General features: G+C 31.6%; 8 protein-coding genes across 8 annotated transcripts; 5 read left to right on the forward strand and 3 right to left on the reverse strand. All coding sequences in view use genetic code 12, as the record gives it.

The window, feature by feature from the left end:
* Positions 1–14: 14 nt before the first annotated feature.
* KGF55_001170 (uncharacterized protein) lies at positions 15–1,514 on the reverse strand (the record flags this gene model as incomplete). Its single annotated transcript, XM_051755717.1, has 1 exon — positions 15–1,514. The coding sequence occupies one exon, from the start codon at positions 1,512–1,514 to the stop codon at positions 15–17; it is 1,500 nt and encodes a 499-aa protein (XP_051616211.1).
* An 864-nt stretch (positions 1,515–2,378) lies between these two features.
* TRP5 (tryptophan synthase) lies at positions 2,379–4,499 on the forward strand (the record flags this gene model as incomplete). The annotated part of the gene is made up of 1 exon (XM_051755718.1): positions 2,379–4,499. The coding sequence occupies one exon, from the start codon at positions 2,379–2,381 to the stop codon at positions 4,497–4,499; it is 2,121 nt and encodes a 706-aa protein (XP_051616212.1).
* A 47-nt stretch (positions 4,500–4,546) lies between these two features.
* CWH41 (Cwh41p) lies at positions 4,547–7,039 on the reverse strand (the record flags this gene model as incomplete). The annotated part of the gene is made up of 1 exon (XM_051755719.1): positions 4,547–7,039. One exon carries the CDS (start codon positions 7,037–7,039, stop codon positions 4,547–4,549), a length of 2,493 nt encoding a protein of 830 aa, XP_051616213.1.
* A 693-nt stretch (positions 7,040–7,732) lies between these two features.
* Positions 7,733–10,450, forward strand: KGF55_001173 (uncharacterized protein; the record flags this gene model as incomplete). Its single annotated transcript, XM_051755720.1, has 1 exon — positions 7,733–10,450. The coding sequence occupies one exon, from the start codon at positions 7,733–7,735 to the stop codon at positions 10,448–10,450; it is 2,718 nt and encodes a 905-aa protein (XP_051616214.1).
* A 197-nt stretch (positions 10,451–10,647) lies between these two features.
* VPS11 (tethering complex subunit) lies at positions 10,648–13,641 on the forward strand (the record flags this gene model as incomplete). Its single annotated transcript, XM_051755721.1, has 1 exon — positions 10,648–13,641. One exon carries the CDS (start codon positions 10,648–10,650, stop codon positions 13,639–13,641), a length of 2,994 nt encoding a protein of 997 aa, XP_051616215.1.
* A 1,844-nt stretch (positions 13,642–15,485) lies between these two features.
* FAV1 (Fav1p) lies at positions 15,486–17,318 on the forward strand (the record flags this gene model as incomplete). The annotated part of the gene is made up of 1 exon (XM_051755722.1): positions 15,486–17,318. The coding sequence occupies one exon, from the start codon at positions 15,486–15,488 to the stop codon at positions 17,316–17,318; it is 1,833 nt and encodes a 610-aa protein (XP_051616216.1).
* A 267-nt stretch (positions 17,319–17,585) lies between these two features.
* Positions 17,586–19,706, forward strand: KGF55_001176 (nucleotide diphosphatase/phosphodiesterase; the record flags this gene model as incomplete). The annotated part of the gene is made up of 1 exon (XM_051755723.1): positions 17,586–19,706. One exon carries the CDS (start codon positions 17,586–17,588, stop codon positions 19,704–19,706), a length of 2,121 nt encoding a protein of 706 aa, XP_051616217.1.
* Positions 19,707–19,759: 53 nt separating this feature from the next.
* Positions 19,760–21,934, reverse strand: KGF55_001177 (uncharacterized protein; the record flags this gene model as incomplete). Its single annotated transcript, XM_051755725.1, has 1 exon — positions 19,760–21,934. One exon carries the CDS (start codon positions 21,932–21,934, stop codon positions 19,760–19,762), a length of 2,175 nt encoding a protein of 724 aa, XP_051616218.1.
* Between the last annotated feature and the right edge of the window lie 2,192 nt (positions 21,935–24,126).

The raw sequence follows: 24,126 nt of genomic DNA on the forward strand, positions 1-24,126 counted from the left end.
TATGTATTATTTATTTATTTTGGTTTCTCGACATGTAAGTTATTAGATCTAAGGTCTTGTAGCGATAGCAAATTATTCTTTCTTTTAAAATGTCCAAAATTAAATATAAAAATTAACACCACTGACAAGATACCAGCGAAAAAAGTCAATTGGAAAACTTTATTGTAACATTTATTACCAATTGAACAAATGCTAGATTTTATCGTGGAGTTTGTACTCATTACTGTAAGTTTACTTGAATTCAAATCGTATTCTTTGCCAAAATAACTAATGAAAAAATAAGCAGGTATAATTGGTGATAAACTAATGATCCCCCAATTCAAGGAAAAATTCTTCATCCCAAATAAGTCACCGATAACAATTGGCATAATACAGAAAGTAAATCCGTAATTTAAGCCAATGAGAAAAGAATTTATGGACAAACTGGAATAATTATTTATAATATGATTTAAGATTTGATTCATTGCTAACCCTATCGATGGAATGAATAACAACCAAGACCTTGGTTTTTGAAATGATTGTGATATTATGTCTCCCAATATACCAGATACTATTCTTCCAATGCAATTCGCAATTGAAATTAAACCAACCTGGATTTGTTGTTCTTGTTGGACGATTAAATCAATTTTGTCTTGAGATAAGTAGGTGTCTGATGATAATGATGAAGTAGTGGTAGATGAATGGTCTATTTGTAGTTGGTTGGTTGCAATTGAATAAGTCACTAATGATTTTACTATATATCCCACTGAATATATATACATTTGACCTAGTGATGCTAATAAACCAGTTATGAGAAACAACAACCAAAATTTGTAATTTTTAAACATCTCCATAGTAGATTTGGGTTCATTATTGGGCGACTGTTTTTCGTCAATGGTATCCGAAGCAGGTTGCTCTAACTTATTCTTAAAATTGATAGCTTTCTTCAACTTATGTTCCTTATCAGCTAAGTAAACACTTGGTAAACATATTATGAAAATAATGGTTATTGATCGTCCCAAAAATCCTAAAAAGTCTGAGATATTTCCAGGATAAAATACTGATGCAATAACTGAGTAAAATAAGGCACTTAAACCATACAATGCTAATGGTAACGAAGTTGCAACACCTCTAATACTTGGGAACCCGACTGCGCAACATTTCAAACAACCCGAATTGATAAATGTAGAACCACTTCCAATGTTAAATAGCCAAAAACATGTTAAACTCATGCAACTCAAATTCAGATCAAATTGATATTTTATACCAATATATCCTGATATTATTAATATTCCCCCAATGAGTAATGAGTAAGTATAACCAAATGTGTCTACTACAAATCCAGATAGTGGTCCACATAGACTTGCACCTAAAGTTCCAAAAAGAGCAATTTTAGAACTTTCAGAAACTGTGTAACCCAATTGTTTGGCTAATTGTGGTGAATATGAGCTATATAGATATAATGTTCCACATATGAGACCTAAAAATGTACATGATAACAAAATGAATACCCTTTGAATGTTCCTTGTGACCATGATATTCGAAATTTAAGACTGCTTTTGGACACCGATTCTTTTTCTAATCTTTTACTATCTGATCTATGAAATGAATAAGCAAAATGGCTCTTTCTTTCCTCACTTCTACTTCTTCTACTACTTCTGCTTCTTTTTGTCTATGAAGAATTGTGCTTTGAACTTATTATCAATTCATCACTATAAGCACTCAATTGAATTCTTGAATAATTTTGCTTCTAAATTTGTGTATTGTAATTTGAAAGTTTCTTGATCTGTTTGTAAAATAATTATCGTATTTTTGTGTAATCTAATTATTGATTATTTATTTGGACTCAAAATTTACATGACGTGTTAAGTCCAAAATAATATGACAAATCTTGCGACACAGTGTGGTTGCAAAATTATAATTATTCGATAATGAATTGGAACTAACTACCCAAGTACTATACCCATTTCTTGAAAATTCATTTTCAGATTTATGTATTATTGAATTTGGTTAACTGCTAAGACTTTTCTCAACGACGTGTGATACTCAGTTCCAAATTATCATTCTGAAAGTCTCCAATACATTGCATTGTCATCGATTGTTATATTAAGCTAATAATTCTAATCATGAATTAAAATCTTACGGTTTCTCACTTACAAAAGCTAAGTATACACTACTGGACCTGAGTCGCTTGTATCTTTAAAACAATTAGAGTTCTAAATCTTGAATAATACTGATTGATTTGTCTGACCCTCTGAGAACCTGCATATTAGTTTGAGTCATAGACAAAATTAATTTTTCAAAAATAGTCGTATATAAATCCTATGAATCTTAATCAACTAATTCATTAGTCACTCACGGTTCTTCAATCCAACAAAAGAAACAAAAGCAATAATTAGATGTCAACTTTATTGAAAGAAACTTTTGCCAAATGCAAAAAGGAGGGACGTAATGCACTCATAAATTTCATCACTGCAGGTTTTCCCACTGTCGAAGATACTATTCCAATATTGAAAAACATGCAACAAGCTGGTGTAGATATTATTGAAATTGGTATTCCATTTTCAGATCCAATAGCCGATGGTCCTACTATTCAAACTGCAAACATAAAAGCTTTAGAAAATGGTATTACTGTTCCAAAAGTATTAAGTTTAGTCAAACAAGCAAGAGCAGAGGGTGTTACCATACCGTTAATTTTGATGGGTTACTATAATCCAATTTTGAAATATGGCGAACAAAAATTTTTAAAAGATTGTGAAGAAGTTGGAGTTAATGGATTTATTATAGTCGATTTACCACCTGAAGAAGCAGTGAAATTTAGAACATCCTGTTCAAAATATGGATTGAGTTACGTTCCATTAGTCGCTCCAGCCACGACTGATGAAAGATTAAAAGTGTTAGGCTCAATAGCTGACTCTTTTGTCTATGTTGTTTCCAAAATGGGTACAACTGGAGCATCGAATAAAGTTTCTGCAGGTATAGAAGAATTATGTGCAAGAGTAAGAAAATTTATCAATGCAGATACTCCAATAGCAGTTGGATTTGGAGTATCCACTAGAGAACATTTTTTAGCTGTCGGTAAAGTTGCTGATGGAGTTGTCATTGGATCTAAAATCATAACAATAATAGGTGAATCAGAACCAGGTCAAAGAGGTAAAGTTACTTATGACTATGTGAAATCTATTTTAGGAGAAGATTACAAGTCGAACGCTCCAAAATCGTATGAAAGAATTAAAAATGAAATAGACGAAGCCAAATTCAAAGCACTCTTTGAGGAAAATCATAAATATAATCCAAGATTTGGAGAATTCGGAGGTCAATATGTTCCTGAAGCTTTACATACTTGTTTAGCTGAATTGGAAAGAGCATTTGAAGATGCTACTAGTGATCCTGATTTTTGGAAGGAATTTAGAGACTTATATTCATATATTGGTAGGCCATCTTCTTTACATAAAGCTGAAAGGTTAACTGAACACGCAGGTGGTGCCACAATTTGGTTAAAAAGAGAAGATTTGAATCATACTGGATCACACAAGATTAATAATGCATTAGCACAAGTTCTTATAGCAAGAAGGTTGGGTAAAAAGAAAATTATTGCCGAAACTGGTGCTGGTCAACATGGTGTTGCCACTGCAACTGCTTGTGCTAAGTTTGGATTAGAATGTACTGTCTTTATGGGAGCCGAAGATACTAGACGTCAAGCATTAAATGTTTTCAGAATGAAATTATTGGGTGCAAAAGTTATACCGGTAAAAAATGGTACTCAAACATTGAGAGATGCAACATCAGAAGCTTTCAGGTATTGGGTTTCGAATTTAGAATCTACTCATTATATTGTTGGTTCATCCATTGGTCCACATCCTTATCCTACTTTAGTCAGAACTTTTCAGAGTGTCATTGGACAAGAGACTAAAGAGCAATTTAAACAATTAAATGATGGTAAGTTACCAAATGCTGTTGTTGCTTGTGTAGGTGGTGGATCAAACTCTACCGGTATGTTTTCACCATTTGAAAAAGATACTGAAGTTAAAATGTTGGGAGTTGAAGCTGGTGGTGATGGTATAAATACAAATCGTCATTCAGCTACTTTAACCGCTGGCATACCTGGTGTATTCCACGGTGTCAGAACTTACGTTTTACAAGATGATGATGGACAAGTACATGACACTCATTCTGTATCAGCTGGTTTAGATTACCCTGGAGTTGGACCAGAATTGGCATATTGGAAAAGTACAGGAAGAGCTGAATTTATTGCTGCAACTGATGCACAAGCTCTTTTAGGATTTAAATTATTGTCACAATTGGAAGGAATTATTCCTGCTTTAGAGTCATCTCATGCAATTTATGGTGGTGTTGAATTAGCAAAAACGTTACCTAAAGATCAACACATTGTTATAAATGTATCAGGAAGAGGTGATAAGGATGTTCAATCGGTAGCTGAAGTTTTACCCAAATTAGGTGATGAAATTGGATGGGATTTAAGATTTGAAGAAGATCCTTCTAAGAAAAATATCCTATAGACGTAAGTACAAGCAATTAGACATGTTTAGTTTATTCTTCTATAAATCTATAAATTTTCTGGCATTGTCATTATTAGGACTATAGTCGAAGTCCAACCTAAAAAGTTTTTGGCGCCTTTGGAAACACCAGTTTCATCATCGTATTGTTCCCATACAAATCCTGTGTTTTGCCATTGTCCAAACACGTTTTTGATTAAATTGATTCGTAAATCGTGATAAGCGGATTCAAATTTTGATTTCAACTCAGGGGAAAAACTGAACTTGTTTTCATAGTAATAATCATGAATAGATTTCAAAACTAGATAATTCATATTGATCCAAATTGGTGATCTCCAATAATTTTCACCAGTTTTATAGAATTCATCAGACTTCGAAAGTGATCTGATTCCAAAGTCTGACCAAAGCTCCTCGGGATTCATTATCAGTGATATAACATCATTTAATTTATCATGATCATCACCAGGTATCATTTTCGTTAAAAATGGTAATAAAGAAACATAACCTTTATGACAAACAAATATACTTTCATCATCTTCGTCAACTGAAATGTCACAATAAGCATTATTATCTTTTGACCAATGAAGTTTTTCTATATTTGAAATTATGTTTTTTTCAATTTCTTTCAAAGAAGCGATATCATCATCAATTTCCAAAACCTCTGCCATTTGTCTTAACGATCTAGTCATAACTCCAATCCATGAAATCAAATCAACATTTAGTTCCCCAATATCTGGAGGTATAGCTCTTGGATAATCATCTAGTCCACTTGCTAGGCAATGCGTGTAAGTTCTGCCTCTCCATCGAAATACCTCATTGTTATCGATTGGTCTCTCGAATTCTTCAACGTATCCCTTCTGAGTACGCCTAAACATTTCAAAATGATTTTTCAAATTCGGGTATATTTGTTTTGTATAATTCAATAGAACTTCTGGATTACTTAATGTAAACTTCCCCAACCTGACTTCCAGTGATTCATCATCAATTTCGTTTGGTTCCGATATATCTTTGTATTGAGATATTGTTTCCAACAAATTATTAAGTACTAAAGTTAATGTGGGTGGATTCACTATGTGAGGACTTTGGACTCTAAATTCTTTTGGAACTCTTGATCTAGCCTCAGGTCCTAAAATTTGCTCTCTAGCAATCCATCCGTTTTCATCAATTAAATTGAACCACGATTTGACGATGTCTAGAACCAAATCTGAATCGTATTTGATCAACGGCAACAAATGAAATCCTTCATCCCAATAAAATCCTCTTGGGAAAAATGGTCTCGATGGAACTAAAGTGAATAATTCATGAGGTCCTTCGTATGAACCTTGCAAGGTGTACGATTCAAACGTATCTTCATCAAATTCCGTGAATCTGTCAACTAAATGGTCTCCATACATGTAAGTTATTCCACCAAGTAATCCAGAAATCATTTCTTGAGCAAAAATTTTATGTTTTGGTTCATTAAAAGGCGGTTGTAACTTGTAATACTTTTCAAAATTTGCATCATTAGTTCTCAATTTAGCATCTATCATTTTTTGAATATTAATAAAAGTCGGTATCTCAGATTCTGGTGTCATGGAATTTGTATAAATGATATCGAACTCACATTCACCTTGATAAATTTTTTGGATAAAATGTAAATTTCCTTCAAATCCTTGTAGATTTTTTATTATAAAAGAATTTTCCGGTGGTATATACTCCAAAGCTTTATATTTATCATTCAAATTTTTTATAGATTCTTGCAACATTGTCATGAATATATCTCTTGCTTGCCATACATTATCATCAGGAACAGTCAAACTGTAATGATGCGTATAAGCTGGATTAAACTCGTGCTTTAATTCCTCTAGCCCTTTTGGATGTTTATTGGTTTCAGGTCCATCATTTATCACAAGACTAAAAGCTCCCAATTCTTCTGAAATACCGCTGAATCTTATATTTTCCTCGTATCCATCCAAACTCTCATCATTTTCCAATTTTATATATCCAGTTCGCTCTTTAACATTTATAGAATCTTCCACTTTTCTCTCTCCTTCTAAACCGGAATACCATACAAATGAAATTTTGGAATTTTCAAAGCCTTTATGAGGTACTCCTTTGATCTTGACTCCCCAACTTAAACCATCTGAACTTTTAACAAAGTCAATATATATATCAAAATGGATTTCCTCGTCTTTGATGTATTGTCTTCCACCTATCCTTGGGTTATAATTAATCCAATTGGCCTTCGACATTTTGTCATTTTGTTCGTAAAAATGACGAATATTACCAATCTGATTATAATTGTCCATGGAAAACCACATTAACCCACTCAACAATGATCTAGGTAGCCTCGGTCTTAAACCAAAATATAGCGAAGATCTATACGGACCCCATAGTAGTGAGTTATCTGATAATTTTGAATATTTTGCATTTAAATTCGAATCATCTGTGACTTCATATGGATTTGAGGCATATAAATCGAATGTTTTCTGCTGATTTGCGGTGACAGATAAGACAAATATGGAATAAATTATGGAAATGAGATAAGCTATACTCCATCTCATATTTTAACAAGAGATTGTTGATAAATGAATTGAATTCTCAATTCTTTTTGTGAGAAAGTTGGTCTGAAAATTTAAACCAAATACGTTCGTACTGAAAGAAGTGGAAAAACTCCATACCTCAGTATTAAACATTCTATAAAGTACTGTTTATTTCATTAGAATTTCAATAAGTATTTCCACACAAAGACTTAGATTGAGTTGGAATATTAAGAGCGAAGTAGATTCTTGGTCATGTTTTAACCATAAGCTAGTGTCTCATCGTGAGTTATTTCATTTGATTCGACTTTCAAGATCTCATACGGCGTGTACTTTATTCAAGATTAAACTTAACCCTGCAAACTCATTTTTAATTCATTCCCAGACAACACCTATTGAGTGGCAAGAGTAACATGAGGGGTAATACCTATGAACAAAATTCTTTTCAAGTTGAGTGATCAAAAATGTTTGGCCAGTTTAAGTATTTGATCTTGAATATACGAACTAAATCTCGTAAATTAATTTAATATACATAATTACACAAATTCGTTCTAGAAATAATTTTTGTTATTCAAAACGGATTAACTTTGACTGCAAAATAAATATAATTATAAGTTGACAAGAGACAAATTTTCAAAAATTACATTATATCAAACAAGAACCACCAAGCATCGCAAGCTTAATTTTTTGATTTGTTGAAAACTTTATGATCTAAAGATGCAATGGACTTACACTATCCTGATACTTTACATAATCCATGCATTATTAGCTCAATATACCAATCAATTTCAAAAGATATCGATCAAAAATGACTCCAACTCATCTTCTATAAATGCGCAAGGGCTTTTGGGAATTACGAACCTCTTGGGAGACAAGTATTGGACAGATAAATCATGTTCCTCTTCTTCATCAGATTCAAGTTCAGATAAAGAAAATGAATCCGATTGCCAAAACAATGATTGGTGTGAAAGTATAATTCGAATTGACAATAATTCAAAATGTAAAACTGATCGTGCAAGTGATGAAGACAAACACGAATTGAATTCAATCAAATCACATTCGAAAACAATAAAAAGGTCTAATGAAGATCAAAGTATAGTTGATTCTCAATTTTCACAAGATGAAATGGACTTATTAAACACCAAAAACAAAATTGATGAATGGAAAAATAAAGTTAACTCTAAAAAGACATTTGTTTCTGGTAAAAAATTGATCAACACTGATAATTTCAAATTTAGATTTAACTGGAGCCCAAAATTTCCAAAGAGTAAGTTCCTTGACAAATTATTGAGAAGTACAGATAACAGGAAAGACTCTAGTATTGATGAAAGTGGAGATTCTAATGATTCTAATGATGATGATGATGATGAATTTGACAGTTCCGATGAATTCAGTAATACAAAATTGGTCAAGTCTAGCAAGTCTACCTTCACATCAAGTGAACAAAATTTTCTTGAAGACTATTTCCCAACTTCAATATGGAATCCTTTTATCATTACTAGCATTATTACCGTGACCAAGGTTTTGACAATTTCACCAACCACAACCGTGCATCATGAATTAGCGGTCCCAACTAAAATTTATACAGACTCCGATAGTGGAAAAACGGAAGCACCAGATGTAGCAAGTTCAAGAATAACGTCCACCGAGTTTACAACTCCAAGTACCTCCTCGTTTATAAGATCTTACCTTCCCAATGGAGTCGATGAAGCCCCTGTCAAATCAACAGTCAGTTTACCGATTGTTTCCAAAGTCAAAAGCAGCTCATTCATTAATCCAACAAAAGTGTTATCAGATTTCAATTCCTTAAACACTCCTGCATTTGAAATACCAACTCCAACCATTACAGAGCCAATTGATTCACATACAACATTGAAAAGCATTCGCAGCGATACACATCTCCCCAAATCCAGACCCACAATTCATCCTAAACAATTGTTATCAAGAATCAACTCTATGTTGATCAATACCAAAAGTGATTTATATTCAACCAGCTCAAGTACTCCACCTAAAACGACAAAAAGAATCGAAGTCACAACTTATCATTCATTCCCAACAGATTTCGAACGGGCAAACTCGATAATTTTAACTACCTCTCCGACGGATGAATTTTCCACAAAAGTTCAAAAAGGCTCGACTGCAGAAATAACTTACTCCATTGTTATAACCAATTCCAATTTTCCCCGTCCAGTATTCAAGTCAAAAACGACTTCGTACGAGAACGTGCCTTTAATTGAAAAGGAAAAATCACACGAAATACCATCAAATGCTGATTTAAAGTTAGATTCTTCATTTATTACAAGCCCAAACTCTGGGTCAAAATATGACAGCAAAATCGTTGATGGCTCCTATGGTAAAATATTAACACCAAAATCATATCAAACACTTACCACTCATGAAGCTCAGTCTCGATGGAGCAATGAATATGAAATAGCAGTTCCAGCTTCTCCCGAACCACTTCCAACTGAGTTCGTGTCATTGAGGTCAGATTTCAATATCACACCAACAGCAGAATCTCAAGTATCAATTCCAGAAGCTCAGATTTTATCTTCCTCCACAGTTCAAGATATTTCAAATAATGAACCAAAAGGTATACCGAGTAGCACAATAGATATTAATTCTTCACCAAGCCAAATCACTGAACCAACCAACGATAATGAACCATTTGTAGAATCAGTCCCAAATACAACTGAACAAGATTATTTTCAAAAATGGAAGAGCAAGTTGGAAAAGTATTTGATACCTACAGTACAAACAAAATCTTCCAAACATGACAACGAAGGTTCAAATACAAAAACTTGTGAAACAAAGTCAATTCAATTGATTGAAGCGGATGATGGACATTTGATAATTGGGAAAGCTAGTAAAATTCCATTAGCTCCAGTAACGTCCGTAATTACAACAACAGCAGCTGCCTCATCTTCGATCTATTCCTCGTCCCCATCTTTAATTTATTCCACATTTTCATCCTTAGACATAGATTCTGATTCTGAATTAATGAGTATTTTACCAATATTAGGAACCACTGTCGTATTAAGCGAAACCACTGTCGTGCTAAGTCAAACTTCTTTCCCCACGATTAGAAATAAAACTTCTAAAAGCAGATTTAAATCAAAAATCAAAATGAAAAGTCTGAACCAATTAAATAATCATACTTTTGCTTCCACATTGGATTCCATAAGTCTTTCAACGCCTCCCCACACTAAGTTTGAATTGTCGACCAACTTGATATCACCGGTTTCAAAAATTACAACAGCTGAAATTCGAAATGTTACGTTTGATACAAATGAAGCTGATGCATATTCTTTCACAGGTGTCGTTTTACCTAAAAATCAGTTTACTTGGAAATCTATGTCTTCAATACCTTCAAATTCCAAGGATTACATTATCGGGATTTTGATCATGTCAATCACCGGATTAATCTTATTACTATGACAAATCATGCTATTTTTTGAATAATTATGATAAGGTAAATTAAATTTGTAGAGTAGACTAGGCAAAAATGTAAAAGAGTATGTATGTAACGTGGTAGCTACTCTTCATGTGTATAGTGTACCTATATTATGATAATGTATAATTGTAAATCTAAAAGGTGTAGAAGTTGCAACCAAATTAACAACAGCTACAAGTCAATGTCAATTCTTTCATCATGGAGGCAATTTCAACTATTTGATTATACGCCACTAAAAGACCCTAACTACCAATCAAATGATCCTTTGTATTCAGATCCAACATTAAGCGCAATAAACGCAACCAAATCATATATCATTATATCAGTGAACAACTCAACTTTAAAAATCATTAACCCCAAAGACATAACGTGTGTATGTCAATTTCAAGCGTACGAAATAGGATATAGAGTTACTTTCATTGAACCGTTGAAAAACTCAAGTAATTTGATTATAACTTTAGCTGAAAAACAAGGATTTTCTTCGGTCATAAAATTATGGGATTTGACTAAGATACAGAACCTTGAAAACGTCGAAGAATCAGATTATAAGTTCAAATTTCAAACTCAAGTCACCGTCAACAGTACTGGAAGCGAAGGAATCGGGGATAACTCTTTTCCTATAAGTTGTTTCAAATTTACCTTTGATTTGACATGCCTAGCAATCGGATACACTAATGGTAAAGTTATATTAGTACGAGGAGATTTGTTACGAGACAGAGGTGCAAAGCAAAGAGTCATATTCGAAAGTGTTGCAAATGATCCCATCACCGGCATACAGTTCAATGAAAAAGAACAGATCTTATACATATCAACTACATCCAAAATTTTAACTGTCACCACCACTGGTAGAAATCAAGGCAAGCCATTAAGAATACTATCTCAAAAATCTGGAGCTGATCTACATTGTACTGCGACTAGTCTGAAACAAGAGTTAATAGTGGGGCTCCCTGATTCAATACGATATTACAATCCCACCAGTAAAATCAAGACAATAAACTTCGAAATACCAAAATCTAGAATTTTAAGATATCGTTCCTTCATATTAATGATTAGTCCTCAGACGGATGAAAAACTGTCTAAAGTTCAAACAAGAATAATAATATTAGACTCAAAAAATAATCACATATCTTTTAATTTATTGATTCCCAATAACGCTATAAGATTTGTTTTTAAATTAAATGAAGATATATTTTTTTTATCAAATGACGGTATTCTTTACAAGATTTTTGAAAAACCGATAAATCAACAAATTGAACTGATATTACAACGAGAATTATTTACAGTAGCCTTTAGTCTTGCTAAACAGCACAAGTTGACAGCAGATTCCCTACTTAGGATCCAAAAACTTCATGGGGACTATTTATACGAAGAACAGAAATACAATGAAGCTATTAACGTGTATATCGATTGTCTTGAATTATTTACTGAAAAATCAGAAGAAGATGAGGAAGAGTTCATAATGAATATAATTACAAAATTCAAAGAAGCTACAAACATCAATAACTTGGTCAAGTTTTTGCAAAAGCTATATTCCAAATCAGTCGCTAATGTTGATCACATCACTTTGTTATTGTGTTGCTTATGTAAACTAAAAAATTTAACAGAACTCGATTTATTCATTGACAATTTCGATTTATCCATTGATAATTTACAAAATTTGAATTTTCCACTTATAATCAATTTATTTAAAGAATGTGGTTTTTTTGAACAAGTTTTAAAATTATTATTCAAATTAAATCAATCCGATTTGATAGTTGATTTACAATTATATGACTTGCAGAAACCTAAGCTTGCTTTAAATTATATGAAATCTTTGAAAATTGATGACTTGTTGATTATATTAATTGATCATTCAAAGAAATTATTAGATGACTGTCCAATTGAAACCACCGAGTTGTTAATAAATGTGTTTACTGGTAAGTATAAACCTAAAGAAATAGAGGGCCCAAAAGTAGGAACCAACAATAACAACAAAAGTGAAGAAGACATGGAGAAGTCAGTTGAATTGACGAATTACAAAGCGTTTTTGAATTATTTACTGCTTTCTAGCTCGGAAGAAAATGAAGGTGAACTAAAAGCAGAGTCAAATGGTGATAACAAAAATATTACAGTCAAAGAACCAACTTATCTACCTCCAAAGCCAAATCTTATCTATTCCAGTTTTACAAATCATCCAAATGAATTTGTTATTTTTTTGGAAGCTTGTATTGAAGCGTTTGATAAATATCAAGGGAACATAATGGATAAAAAAGAGGTATTAATTACTTTATTGGAAATGTATCTATCATTACATAAAACGACGGATCAAGAAGAATGGTTGAATAAAGCTAATGATCTAACAACCCAATACCAAAAATTACTAGATTCCAAATCATTGTTATTATTGAGTCATTTATATGATTTTAAACTTGGGAATGTAGTTGTTAAAGAAAATTCAAACGATGAGGAAGATTTATTTTTAACTTATCAAACGAATGAAGATATTGAAGGATGTTTTAAAGTTCTTGAAAAATATGGATCCAAAAAACCTATCTTATATAAATTAATGCTTGAAACCATCATATCTAGTGAAAAGATCTATAAAAAAATAAATAAGGAAGATATACAAATTGTGTTGCAACAAATAAGAAAGCACAAGCTAATGGAACCAATGGAATTAATAAACTTGTTAGTATCTTCTGAGAACGAATTTATACAATTTGGATTAGTCAAAGATTATTTACTACAATATTTCATTCAACAAGAACAAGAGATTGTGAATAATGAAAAACTAATAGAATTATACGAACAAGAATCCATTAAAAACTCGTATAAACTATCTGAATTAACTCATCCTTTTGTTATTCAAAACAGCAAATGTTCGTTATGTCAACTAAAATTGGATTTCCCAATGATTCATTTCAAATGTAAGCACTCATTTCATCAAAAATGTTTATCTACAAATTTGATTTTATATAAGAATGAATACGAGAATGACGAAGAGTTGAATTCCTGCCCACTTTGTATTCAAGAAATCAATGAGACTAAAGAATTAAAGCAGCAACAGTTCAAGTTGAAAGATAATTACGATATTTTTGCTGACTCTTTAAAAAATACTAATGACTCGTTTAAATTTATTTCAGATTATATTGGTAAGGGAGTGATGGAGAATGAATCAATTACTTTTGAACCTTGAATTATTCAAATAAGGCATATCGTCCGTCATATGGGATAAGAACCATAGGCTCAATTTGATAAAAGATCGTGTCTTTTTGAAGCCCAGTGCTCAAGCTTAAACTTCAAACATTGATCAATCAACAGATAGGATTATTCAACAAACAATAAGAACTGAATAAATAAAACAATTATAACTATTGATCATAGAATGGATAATATTTTGGGTATTGATAAAATTTTAATATTAGATAAAGGAAAAGTAGCTGAATTTGATACTCCTGAAAATTTATGAGAAATAAACATTCATTATTTTATACTTCATGTAAAGAAGGTGGATTTGTTAATGATGATTGAAAAAGTATAATTTATAGATTCATTCGGTGGTGTATATTATTATTGATGTTGTAATCGATTTCACTAAAAGTTACATCTTTAATTGAAGAAAATATTGCTCTTTCAACTTATCATCTATAAAAATGATTACCATCATTGTTTCGTGGTTTAAGTCTTCAATTAATGAAATCAAAATTTCCATTACAAGGTTTATACATCGAAGAATATAAAGATTCGAACTAACGATCAAAAATTAAAGTAGTCTCAGATCTCGATTTGACGACTATGCCACGTAACTTTGCAAATTTTGGTGGCGTAGCGGTTAAACATTTTTTAACAAAATCAAAAAATTGACCTTTGGTTCGAGTCATTGGCCCTGTATTTGTGATTAAATTCTTACTCACTAAACGGTTTGAACTTGGGTTTAATTACTTTTGCAAGATCTGGATCTCAAAATGACCACTACGCCACGTCAAAAACTCAGATTTGGCGTGGCGTACTTGTTTTTGATTGGTAGCGAGCTGTCAAAACTTCACTTGATCTTTTGTTCGAATCTTATCATAAACAGCTTATATTTCTTAATCTATAGCTACCTGAAAACACTAGGATCAATTGAACTATATTATCTATAAGCTTGAGGCTTGAATAATTTAGCGCTTACCAATTTTGGGACAATAACCACTTTTCTCTGTCAGTTATTCAATTTTGATTTTAAACCTACCTTAAATTCTAATATAACCCTACATTAAATTCCATTTTAGTCATTAATTGGCTTCTGAATCAGATCATACGATGAACTTTTCACGAAATTTCATCATCAGAACTAGATCTATTTAATTTTTTAGAATAATATTCATCCACCATCAAAATTAAAGAAGCTTAAATCAATGCTTTGTTCTATTCCTTGATAGTTTGATGCTTTATTTTATTCCTTGATAGTTTCGAGAATTGTGTTAAGTCAGTCCATGGCAAAACACGATCTTGAATTTGTGATTTCATGATATTCACCTAAGAATATTCTTTTTAAGTTTTGTTACATGAATTGAGTTTAAGTTTTAATTGAGAAAACTTTTTAAATCCTTGCGATAAGAACTCTATTTCTGGTACGAGAATCAATTCTGGAATTAAAATATTCCCCCTTTTAATAATATTAATTATTTATTCTGATAAATATAATTTTGTTACATTTATCAATCTATTCATCAAATTTGTAACATGTCTAAAATAATTTGGTCCTTTTTTTTTGTGATTACGTAATTTACACCTAAATTTGAAACAAATAATTTTTATCATATTTATCTGAAACATGGATTCTTTTTTAATTTTTCAGTTATAATATTAATATGAAACAACTCAAAAAGTTTATTATAAAATGCTGATCTAGAAGCCTATTTTTAGGATATACATGAAGATATAAAATTCCACTAATTTCCAATGAAGAGAGTTCAACGTTCGATCTAATTAGAATATTCGGTCGATTTTGAAATGGACCTAGCTCATCCAAGTGGTTACGATCAATTTACAACAACTATGTCATCCGTATCACAAGCATCTTCCACCTATTTACTTTCAAATTCAAAATTTGTAGATGCATACAACAACAGACATTTAATAAATTCCATTCAAAATTCAGATATAGCTGAATCAAAATCAAAAACCTCATTCAACCAAGGGAGGCTTTATGATCCATTTGAAGGTATTGTATCAAAAGACAATCACCATCCTTGCACCTCAAACTCAATTGACTCCGCTTCGTCTAGTCTCATTCAAAACAAGTTAAAGAAATTAAACTCATTAGACTCCTATGAAGTGAAGGCCGATGATCTAAAGTTTAAATATAAACAACATTTGATTGAATTTTTAAATTACATTATTGGTAAATATAAGGAATTTGAACATAATTTAAAACTAAATGGATTTATATGGAATGAATCATTTGAAAAAAACTTGGTATTTTTAAATTTGATTAAATTGGGTAATGGCTATAAAAATATGATAATGAATTTGTTACAACATTTGAATTCGTTGAGTACTTTTGTTGATAAAAATTTGTTAAGTTGTAATATTTTCCAGTTGGTATATAACTCACAATTGGATCAATTCAGATTTGGTAAGATTATTAATGAATCCTTGTTTACTGATGAATTCAAATTCAATTTATTAAGTTATTATTACAAACTAAATTTTATTTTAAGTCAAGATTTGAATAATGATCAAAAATGGTGTTCAATTCCCATCGAAATTTGGTTCAAATTGCCTTCATTTATAAAACTAATTCATGATGATGTTAAACTATTATATAGTTCCCATTTTCAAGACTTACAAATATGTTTAGTCAAGTTAAATTCAATAAGTTCAAAATTCAAGGTTGTTGATAATTTGAAAAATAAGAACCCCATAATTAGTTGGACAGACTTAAGACAAATTGACCATTCATTAAAGATGAAATTTCCGGATTATTGTGTTGATAAATATAGTATCAGCTATTCCGAAATTCCTGATGATTTTAATCAAAAGCCATTGAGCACCTCAATTGATAACAAGTTAGTTCACGTTAATCAGCCGAATCAAAACTTCAAAGATAAAGACCACAAACAATCATCATCTTCAATCTCGAGATCGACCTCACTCAAAAGATCATTGACTACCATGGTGAAAAGGAGTTTTTCTTTGGGTGATTTGAAAGGAAAAGTCAAAGACAATTGTCATGAGAATAATTCATCACCAGAGCAACCACCCACCCGAAGCAATTCTTTGAGACAATTATCATTTTTCAATAAAAAGGAAGTGACAGAACTGTTACCTATTCAAGATGGAGGGGAACTAAACTTAAAATTGCAAAAAAGTCAAACACTTCAACATCAAATAAATGTCTTGAGTCAATTTCGCAGAAAATTGAATAGTTTAGGCCAACAATTGATTCAATTTTTGATTATTCAATTGAAATATGTGAAATTATGGGAAAATAGTAGCGCTACATATCCAACATCTGAGAAGACTCCTTATATTAAATCGATGTATCAATTATTTACTGAAAAGTTACAGAACCAAATTCAATTTACTAAGGATACTGTAGTTCCACTCATAGATCAGAAGTTGATTTGTCCAATAGACGAGTGTTTAGAGATCGCAGAAAGTGGTAACATTGATGTAATGCACTTGAATCAATTTATTGAATTGATTGTTAAACAATACAATCAATTGTACTGTGACTGGCTAGAAGGTATAATAGGGTCTAGTTCAATAAAGGAGTATGAAAGGTTATACCATGAACTGAAAAGTTTAAGTGGATCAAAACCCAAGGGTGATGACATTATTTTATATTATAATCAATTGTTAGAATTAAAAAATTTAATGTCATAGCTTATTTATAATTTAATAGATAACTTTAATGTATCGATAGTATGTTCTTTCACGCTTAGTATATATCGAACTCTTAGGAGCTTTCTGTTCATAGTGAAACACGCTTCTTAAAGTCAAAAAGTTGGTAGCGGTTGCACTTTTGCATGAGTTCGGAAGAATTACTTTATCTTACTTTATCTTAACTCTTAATATTGAGTATGGACTTACTATTAGTTATCAATAGAAGATTTCATATCAACCTTCAAATTTTGGCTACAAATCAAATATATGTCTGTGAATTATAATACGCCACATACTGTAGATGTGCCTGTAACTGATTTGGACGACCCAGAAGATGATATAATTTTTGCAGAACAGGATACCAATCACCACCAAGGTGAAAATAACAAATACTACAATCATGATGTAAATGCATTTTTTGATCCACTAGAGGATGATGAAAGTGGTAATAAACCAAATTTGATAAACAAATTAAAATCATTATTGGGTAGTAGTTCTAATCGGAAAAATCAATACGAAATGGTCAATACATCGGATTCTTCAAATAGGTTTCAAGATGACAGCAATGATTTTAACGAACTAGATGAAGAAGCTCCAATAGATTTAAGAGATTATAGATTGAAACTTTTGGAGAGAAAAGTACGAAATAGAACACTTTTAGGAGGGTTTATATTAGTTTTAATTGCAAGTTCAGTTTTTATTCTAGTATTCACTAGAAAGAATCCAGTAAATTTCACAAATCAAAGTACAAATTCAAAAGGAAGAGTTATATTTTCAAACTCGACTCATGAATTTTATAAAACAACTATTGTGATATCTTTAGATGGTTTTCATCCTCATTATATAAATATTCATGACACACCTACACTACATAATATGTTACTACAAGATTATGGATCTCCTTATATGATACCCAGTTTTCCATCACTGACTTTCCCCAATCATTGGACGTTGGTTACTGGCTTGTATCCTTCAGAGCATGGTATTGTTGGAAATACATTTTGGGATCCTCAGTTAAAAAAACAATTTATAAATACTGATCCGAAAGTTGGTGGATTAGATCCAGATTTTTGGAAAGGTGGAGAACCAATATGGCAAACTGCCAAACGTCAGAATGTTAAACCAGCAGTTCATATGTGGCCCGGCTCTGAAGTTCCAACTATTGGACCAGAAACTGATTATGATAAATTCAATGGTTCTGAGGTTTTATCTCTTAAAGTTGACAGGGTTATGGGTTGGTTAGATCGTGAAATTGAAACAAGACCAGAATTGATTTTAACGTATGTACCAACAGTTGATGAATATGGTCACAAATATGGAATATCAGGTGATGATTTAACTCAAAGTTTAACTTATGTTGATGACTTCCTTCAATTAATGAGAACTGAATTAGAAAGAAGAAATTTGCAGAATATTGTAAATTTGATCGTTGTCAGTGATCATGGAATGTCACCTACATCAAATGATCGATTAATCTATCTTGATGATTTGGTGGATCTTAATAAAATTGAGCACATTGATGGCTGGCCATTGATAGGCTTAAGACCAAAAGACGATGTGAAAGTGGAGGATGTTGTGATAGAATTGAATACGAAAATCAATCAACTTGACCCTAAATTATCTAAGAATTACAACATTTACACGAGAGAGAATATACCTAAAAAGTTTAAGCTTGGAGGTCAATTAAATGATCATAGATTTAACTATAGACTAGCTCCAATATGGATATTTCCAGATGTAGGATACGTGATAACAACTCATGAACAAATGGATAAAATGCAGCATGACTATAAACCAAAAGGAGTACATGGGTATGATAATACACATTTGTTGATGAGAGCTATATTTTTGGGCTCAGGTCCCTATTTTGTTGAAAATTTCAAGAATAAAAAAATTAAACCTTTTAAAAATACTGATTTTTATAACATAGTTTGCGACACTTTGGATTTAAATCCTGCTGAAAATAACGGAACTATAGCAAGTCTACTATTTCAAGATAAATTACCTAATGATTGGCATGATGATTTGCAATTCCCTAATTTGGATTTTGAGGTGGATCATATAGTTAAGAATAATGCAACCTACGATCAGTTGTGGAGACTAAAGAATAATCCGGAGCCAGCGGATGTAAATAATGACCCCAAAAGCTCTTTAGACGAAGGGCAAAAGACAACTATTGAATCTCAAACTTTACCCAAACCAAGTGATTTCATACCTACGATTACACAATCATCATTTGAAGCAGCAACCCTGACTACTGTTTCAGTTAAAACTACAAAAGCTCATGAGGGATTTGGAGAGATACTAGGTGATATAATAGATGGAGTTGAAGAAGGAGTTGAAGCAATCGGAGATATTTTACATAGTTTGATAGATGACAATTTTTAAATAAAACATATTTGAGTTTGGTCTTTATTTTAATAGTAATTATTTGTAATTGTCTATGTAGTTGATGGATTCGCCGGCGAGTCAATCAAAAACGGTGAATTTGTATTTCGGATTGGAGTGTCTGGATTATTAGTCAAGTCTAAGGAGGCCAATGAGTTTCGACTTGGTGATTTTAATTCAGAAATGGTTGAAGATTGAGTAAATTGAGTCTCTGGATTACTTGAAGTGCCAGAATTGGGTTGGCTGTTGTTTTGCAAATTAAAACCTTGTCTTATACACATTTGACTCTCCGGTATCAAAGGTGAAACAAGTAAATCATTCGTATCTTGACACAATTTGATGATATCAACTTTATCTAGATTTAAGAATGTTTTTGATTTAATTATTTGATTCCATTTAGATTTAATGAGGTTCAAGACTTTAGTATTGAATAGACTTTCATTAGATAAAGTTAGGTCTTTCCATAATTGTAATAGCTCTGTGATATCATTGTCCTTGTTATTATTGAAATTTCTTTGAAATTTATCAAATTGTGGATATAACTCTGATAATAGCAAATACTTGAAATCTTGTAGTTGATATAAATTTGCAATCACCAACAACCCTGACAAGTCTGAAATTTTGAATTGATGATCTTGAATTCTCAACTTTCCAGTATACAAATAATAGATTAATGCTTCAGTTTTTGAATATGTCTCGGGTATCATAACCTTTGATTCTCGTTCTTCATTCATTCCACTAAAAATCATTCGTTTAAAATGTGGCCATCTTGCAATTAAAACCGATTTGTGGACCTTGATACTTTTTGTCTCATGATTAAGCTCGGAGTTATCAAATTTAAACTTTGATTCTTCATCTTTTAACGTTATGATTTCAAAATCTGTTTCGAATTTTGAATTGAATAACGTTTCTAAATCTTGTGATAAACTATGTGTGGGGTTTCTTTTAGCTACACCTTTCAAATCAATTCTAATGATATTGGACAATTTGCTACTCAGATCCATTAGCTCATCGTCTTCTTCGGATGGTTCTTGATCAATTATAAATCTATCAGACTCACTTTCAATACTGCCATTGTTTGTTATCACGTTACCAAATAGCTGAGAAAATTGGCGTTTTCGATTACCCAAGACGAATAATACGCCATCATCACTAATAAAGGCACAGTTCCAAGTGTACTTTATCGTATTCTTGTCCATTAGATTTATTACTCCATTAGTATCATCATTTATGAAATTTTGTAAGTCCAATTGACTATACAAGACTTCCACCTCAAAAGTTTTCAAGTTCATACTCATTATATCAACACCACTGTTTGAATTCCAAGTTGGTAAGTTAACGAATAACACCAAGCCTTGTTCCTTCTTGTAATGTAAAACAAATAAATCATAATGCAAATAATTCAAATTATTTGTGATCAAATTAGATATTGAAATTTCAGCAATTGAGTTATCCTTGAATGAAAAATACGAAATTGTTTTTACGTGATTCATATCTTTATCTAATCCACCAAATGAATAAATTCTATCATTGTTGTAAACAATTGTGTGATCGAATCTTGGAACAAACAGAAAAGGGCCATACCATGAACCAGTTGTTAAGTCATAGCAGTATAAATCGCTTACTGGATTTGTTTTCACTATTCCACCACTTATAAATAATTTAGAATTGTCTTCACTTAAACAACATGCATGACGTGATCTTGATTTGGGAGCATTATTCAAAGCAAAAGGAGGTGGGCCAATCCATTTTTTGTCGAAAACATTATATATCATCATCAAACTGTCTTTGTTGAAACTAGTGGAATTACTATTATGATTGTGTTGGTTATTGTCAAATACTTCATCGTCAAACGGTAGCCCACCAAAAATTAATACGTTTCCATTATTGACATATACAGCCAGATGACCCTCTCTATACAATCCTTCAACTCCATTCTTTCTATCAATTTCCCATTCCATCGTCTCTATATTTAACAAATAAACATTTCCATCTAATGCATCATTTTCATCAAAACCTCCATATAAGAATACATATGGAGTGTTTGAACAAGAAACTATTGTTGATTTTAGATTATGAGAAGGAATTGAACCTTTCAATTGATTAAATTTTATGGACGATGTAGTTGACGTATCATCTTGATTCAATAATGTTGGCATGGTATAATTATGCAATATCGAAGAAGATTTAATTGACAGATTATTTAAATTTGGTCGTATATCAACCATAATTTATGAATAATACACAAAGATACCTCATATAAGTCTTAGACTGGTTTCGATTGTATGAATGATGATAAGTGAAATATAAGTTTTTACTTTCAGTATTCAAATTAGCATTCCATTCAAGAATGATTTTGTGGTAGAAAATCGCGCTTATTTTATTGATGTGAAATTGAATATTGAGCACAACGATATAAGTAATGATTATTATTATACCTATTCTGAATCAACAAACAGAGCATTTTAAGGTTTGATGAATAATTTCTTCGACCAAATCAATGATTTATTACATTAAAAGTCTGCTAATCAGTATCGAAATAGAGTTGAATATTAACTCAAATTGAAATAAATCGAGAAGATCTTTTTCCATAATTTGAGTATTCATTGGACATTCTAAAAAGTAATAACTCAAATCAATAGTCCCTCCACTAGCATCATATATTAGACTCTTTGACCACAAGGAAGTCAATTGTGAAATATGTTTTAGAGACCATATTCCAAAATCCAAAAAAAAAATCATTATGGACATGATTGTATCGACAACTGCAGGACTCGAACCTACGCGGGCAGAGCCCAAAAGATACCTCGAACTGTACAAAACTATTCAAGTCTTTCTCCTTAACCACTCGGACAAGTTGCCAAGTCGTTCGACTGTGACCTCAACCACTAGGCCACAGCACCAAATTTTAAGTTTATTATTTTTTAGTGCTTTAAAGAATTGCAATGTTGTGCCCGAATTTTTGCTTGGTCTTTCTATAATTTTTCAACAATTTTCGATATTTGCTGTGGACCCAATTGGTACCATTTATCACCAATTAAAATTTTTGGGGTAAGAATGATGCGATCTTATAGTCTCATATTATTTTTATAAAGATTTCATTTTTTATCTTATTTTTTATTGGGCAAGTGGCAACTTAGAGCACCTTGACCCGTAAATTAAGTTTATAATTTTATAGTTTTGCTTAAATATATATTGATTACAAGAAAAAAAAAAAAAAAACTTACACTTTTTCTATGCGGCGCATCGTACTAACATAATGAGAGAAGTAGAGAGTTAATTTGTAGTAACTTATTAACTTGAATCAAAAAAAGTCAGCAACTTCGACAACACCTCACCCTCATGGTTGCAACTACAAGAAATTAGAAGTATCCCACATCCAATCGTAAATTCATTAAGGAATTTTAGCAAATTAGCAAAAGAAACCATTGGGATTACAATTGTCAATTTGTTTATGCAATCACTTTATTCTGATTCATCTAACCACTTCTTAGCTTTTTTAAATATAAAATTAGAGGAATGAGATAATAATCAACGTACAAAGTCTTAATGATGGCATTGATGATTTGGTAAAAGAAAATGAAGACAAGCCATACAATCCATCAGAAAAAGTCAAAGAGGGGACTCCCATACTCACCAATCAAATTTATATACGATCTGTAGATTATTTTTACAAACTTAACATGATTTCCATAAAAAAAAATTTAGGGGAAGTTGCTGAATTTGTTGAAAGATCATTAGGATCAAGTCCAGTCGGGTTTGACGAAAAAACAGAGCAGTTCGTTAATGACGGATATTTTTATCATCTGCTCCAGATTTTGAATATTATGTTTCAAATGCTCAAACTGCAAAAGGAAATCCAAAATCAATAATAACAAACACCGGATCTTTTATAATGTCGGAAAATGGTTAGCAAGTAAAGGTTTAAACGCATTTTCAACTTTCAGAATTTTATGGCTAATGTTTTAAGAGTCAAAGAGATAGCTGATCGTTGTGGTTGTTAAATTTCGGAGGCAGATATAGTTCAAATAATTACTTCAAATTTGGATAAAGGGCACTTCAAGATCAAGATAAGAGTATATATTCATGAAAGAGACATCGATTCACTAGACAAAAGTACTTAGAGCTCCTCACATATTCTATAAAGATCATCAAGACCTTAAGCAATCTAAGATCAATCATGTTAGATACAAAAATAGAACCAAATACGAAAATACTGATGTTGATTCAGAAGAGGAAGACGACGTTAAACAAAAGTAGAAACATTCAAGTAAGAAGCAACCACGCTTATATATATATATGAGAAGACACGAAAGGAACCAAAGGTTTTGGTTTTCTGGTTTCCAAAAACATACTAAATCAAAGAATATTTCTAATATAGACATTCAAGATCCGGAAAAAAGTAATGAATATGAGTTTG

Source organism: Candida pseudojiufengensis, assembly GCF_024610245.1.
Source record: "Candida pseudojiufengensis strain CBS 10847 chromosome Unknown scaffold2, whole genome shotgun sequence".
Classification (NCBI taxonomy): domain Eukaryota; kingdom Fungi; phylum Ascomycota; class Pichiomycetes; order Serinales; family Debaryomycetaceae; genus Lodderomyces; species Lodderomyces pseudojiufengensis.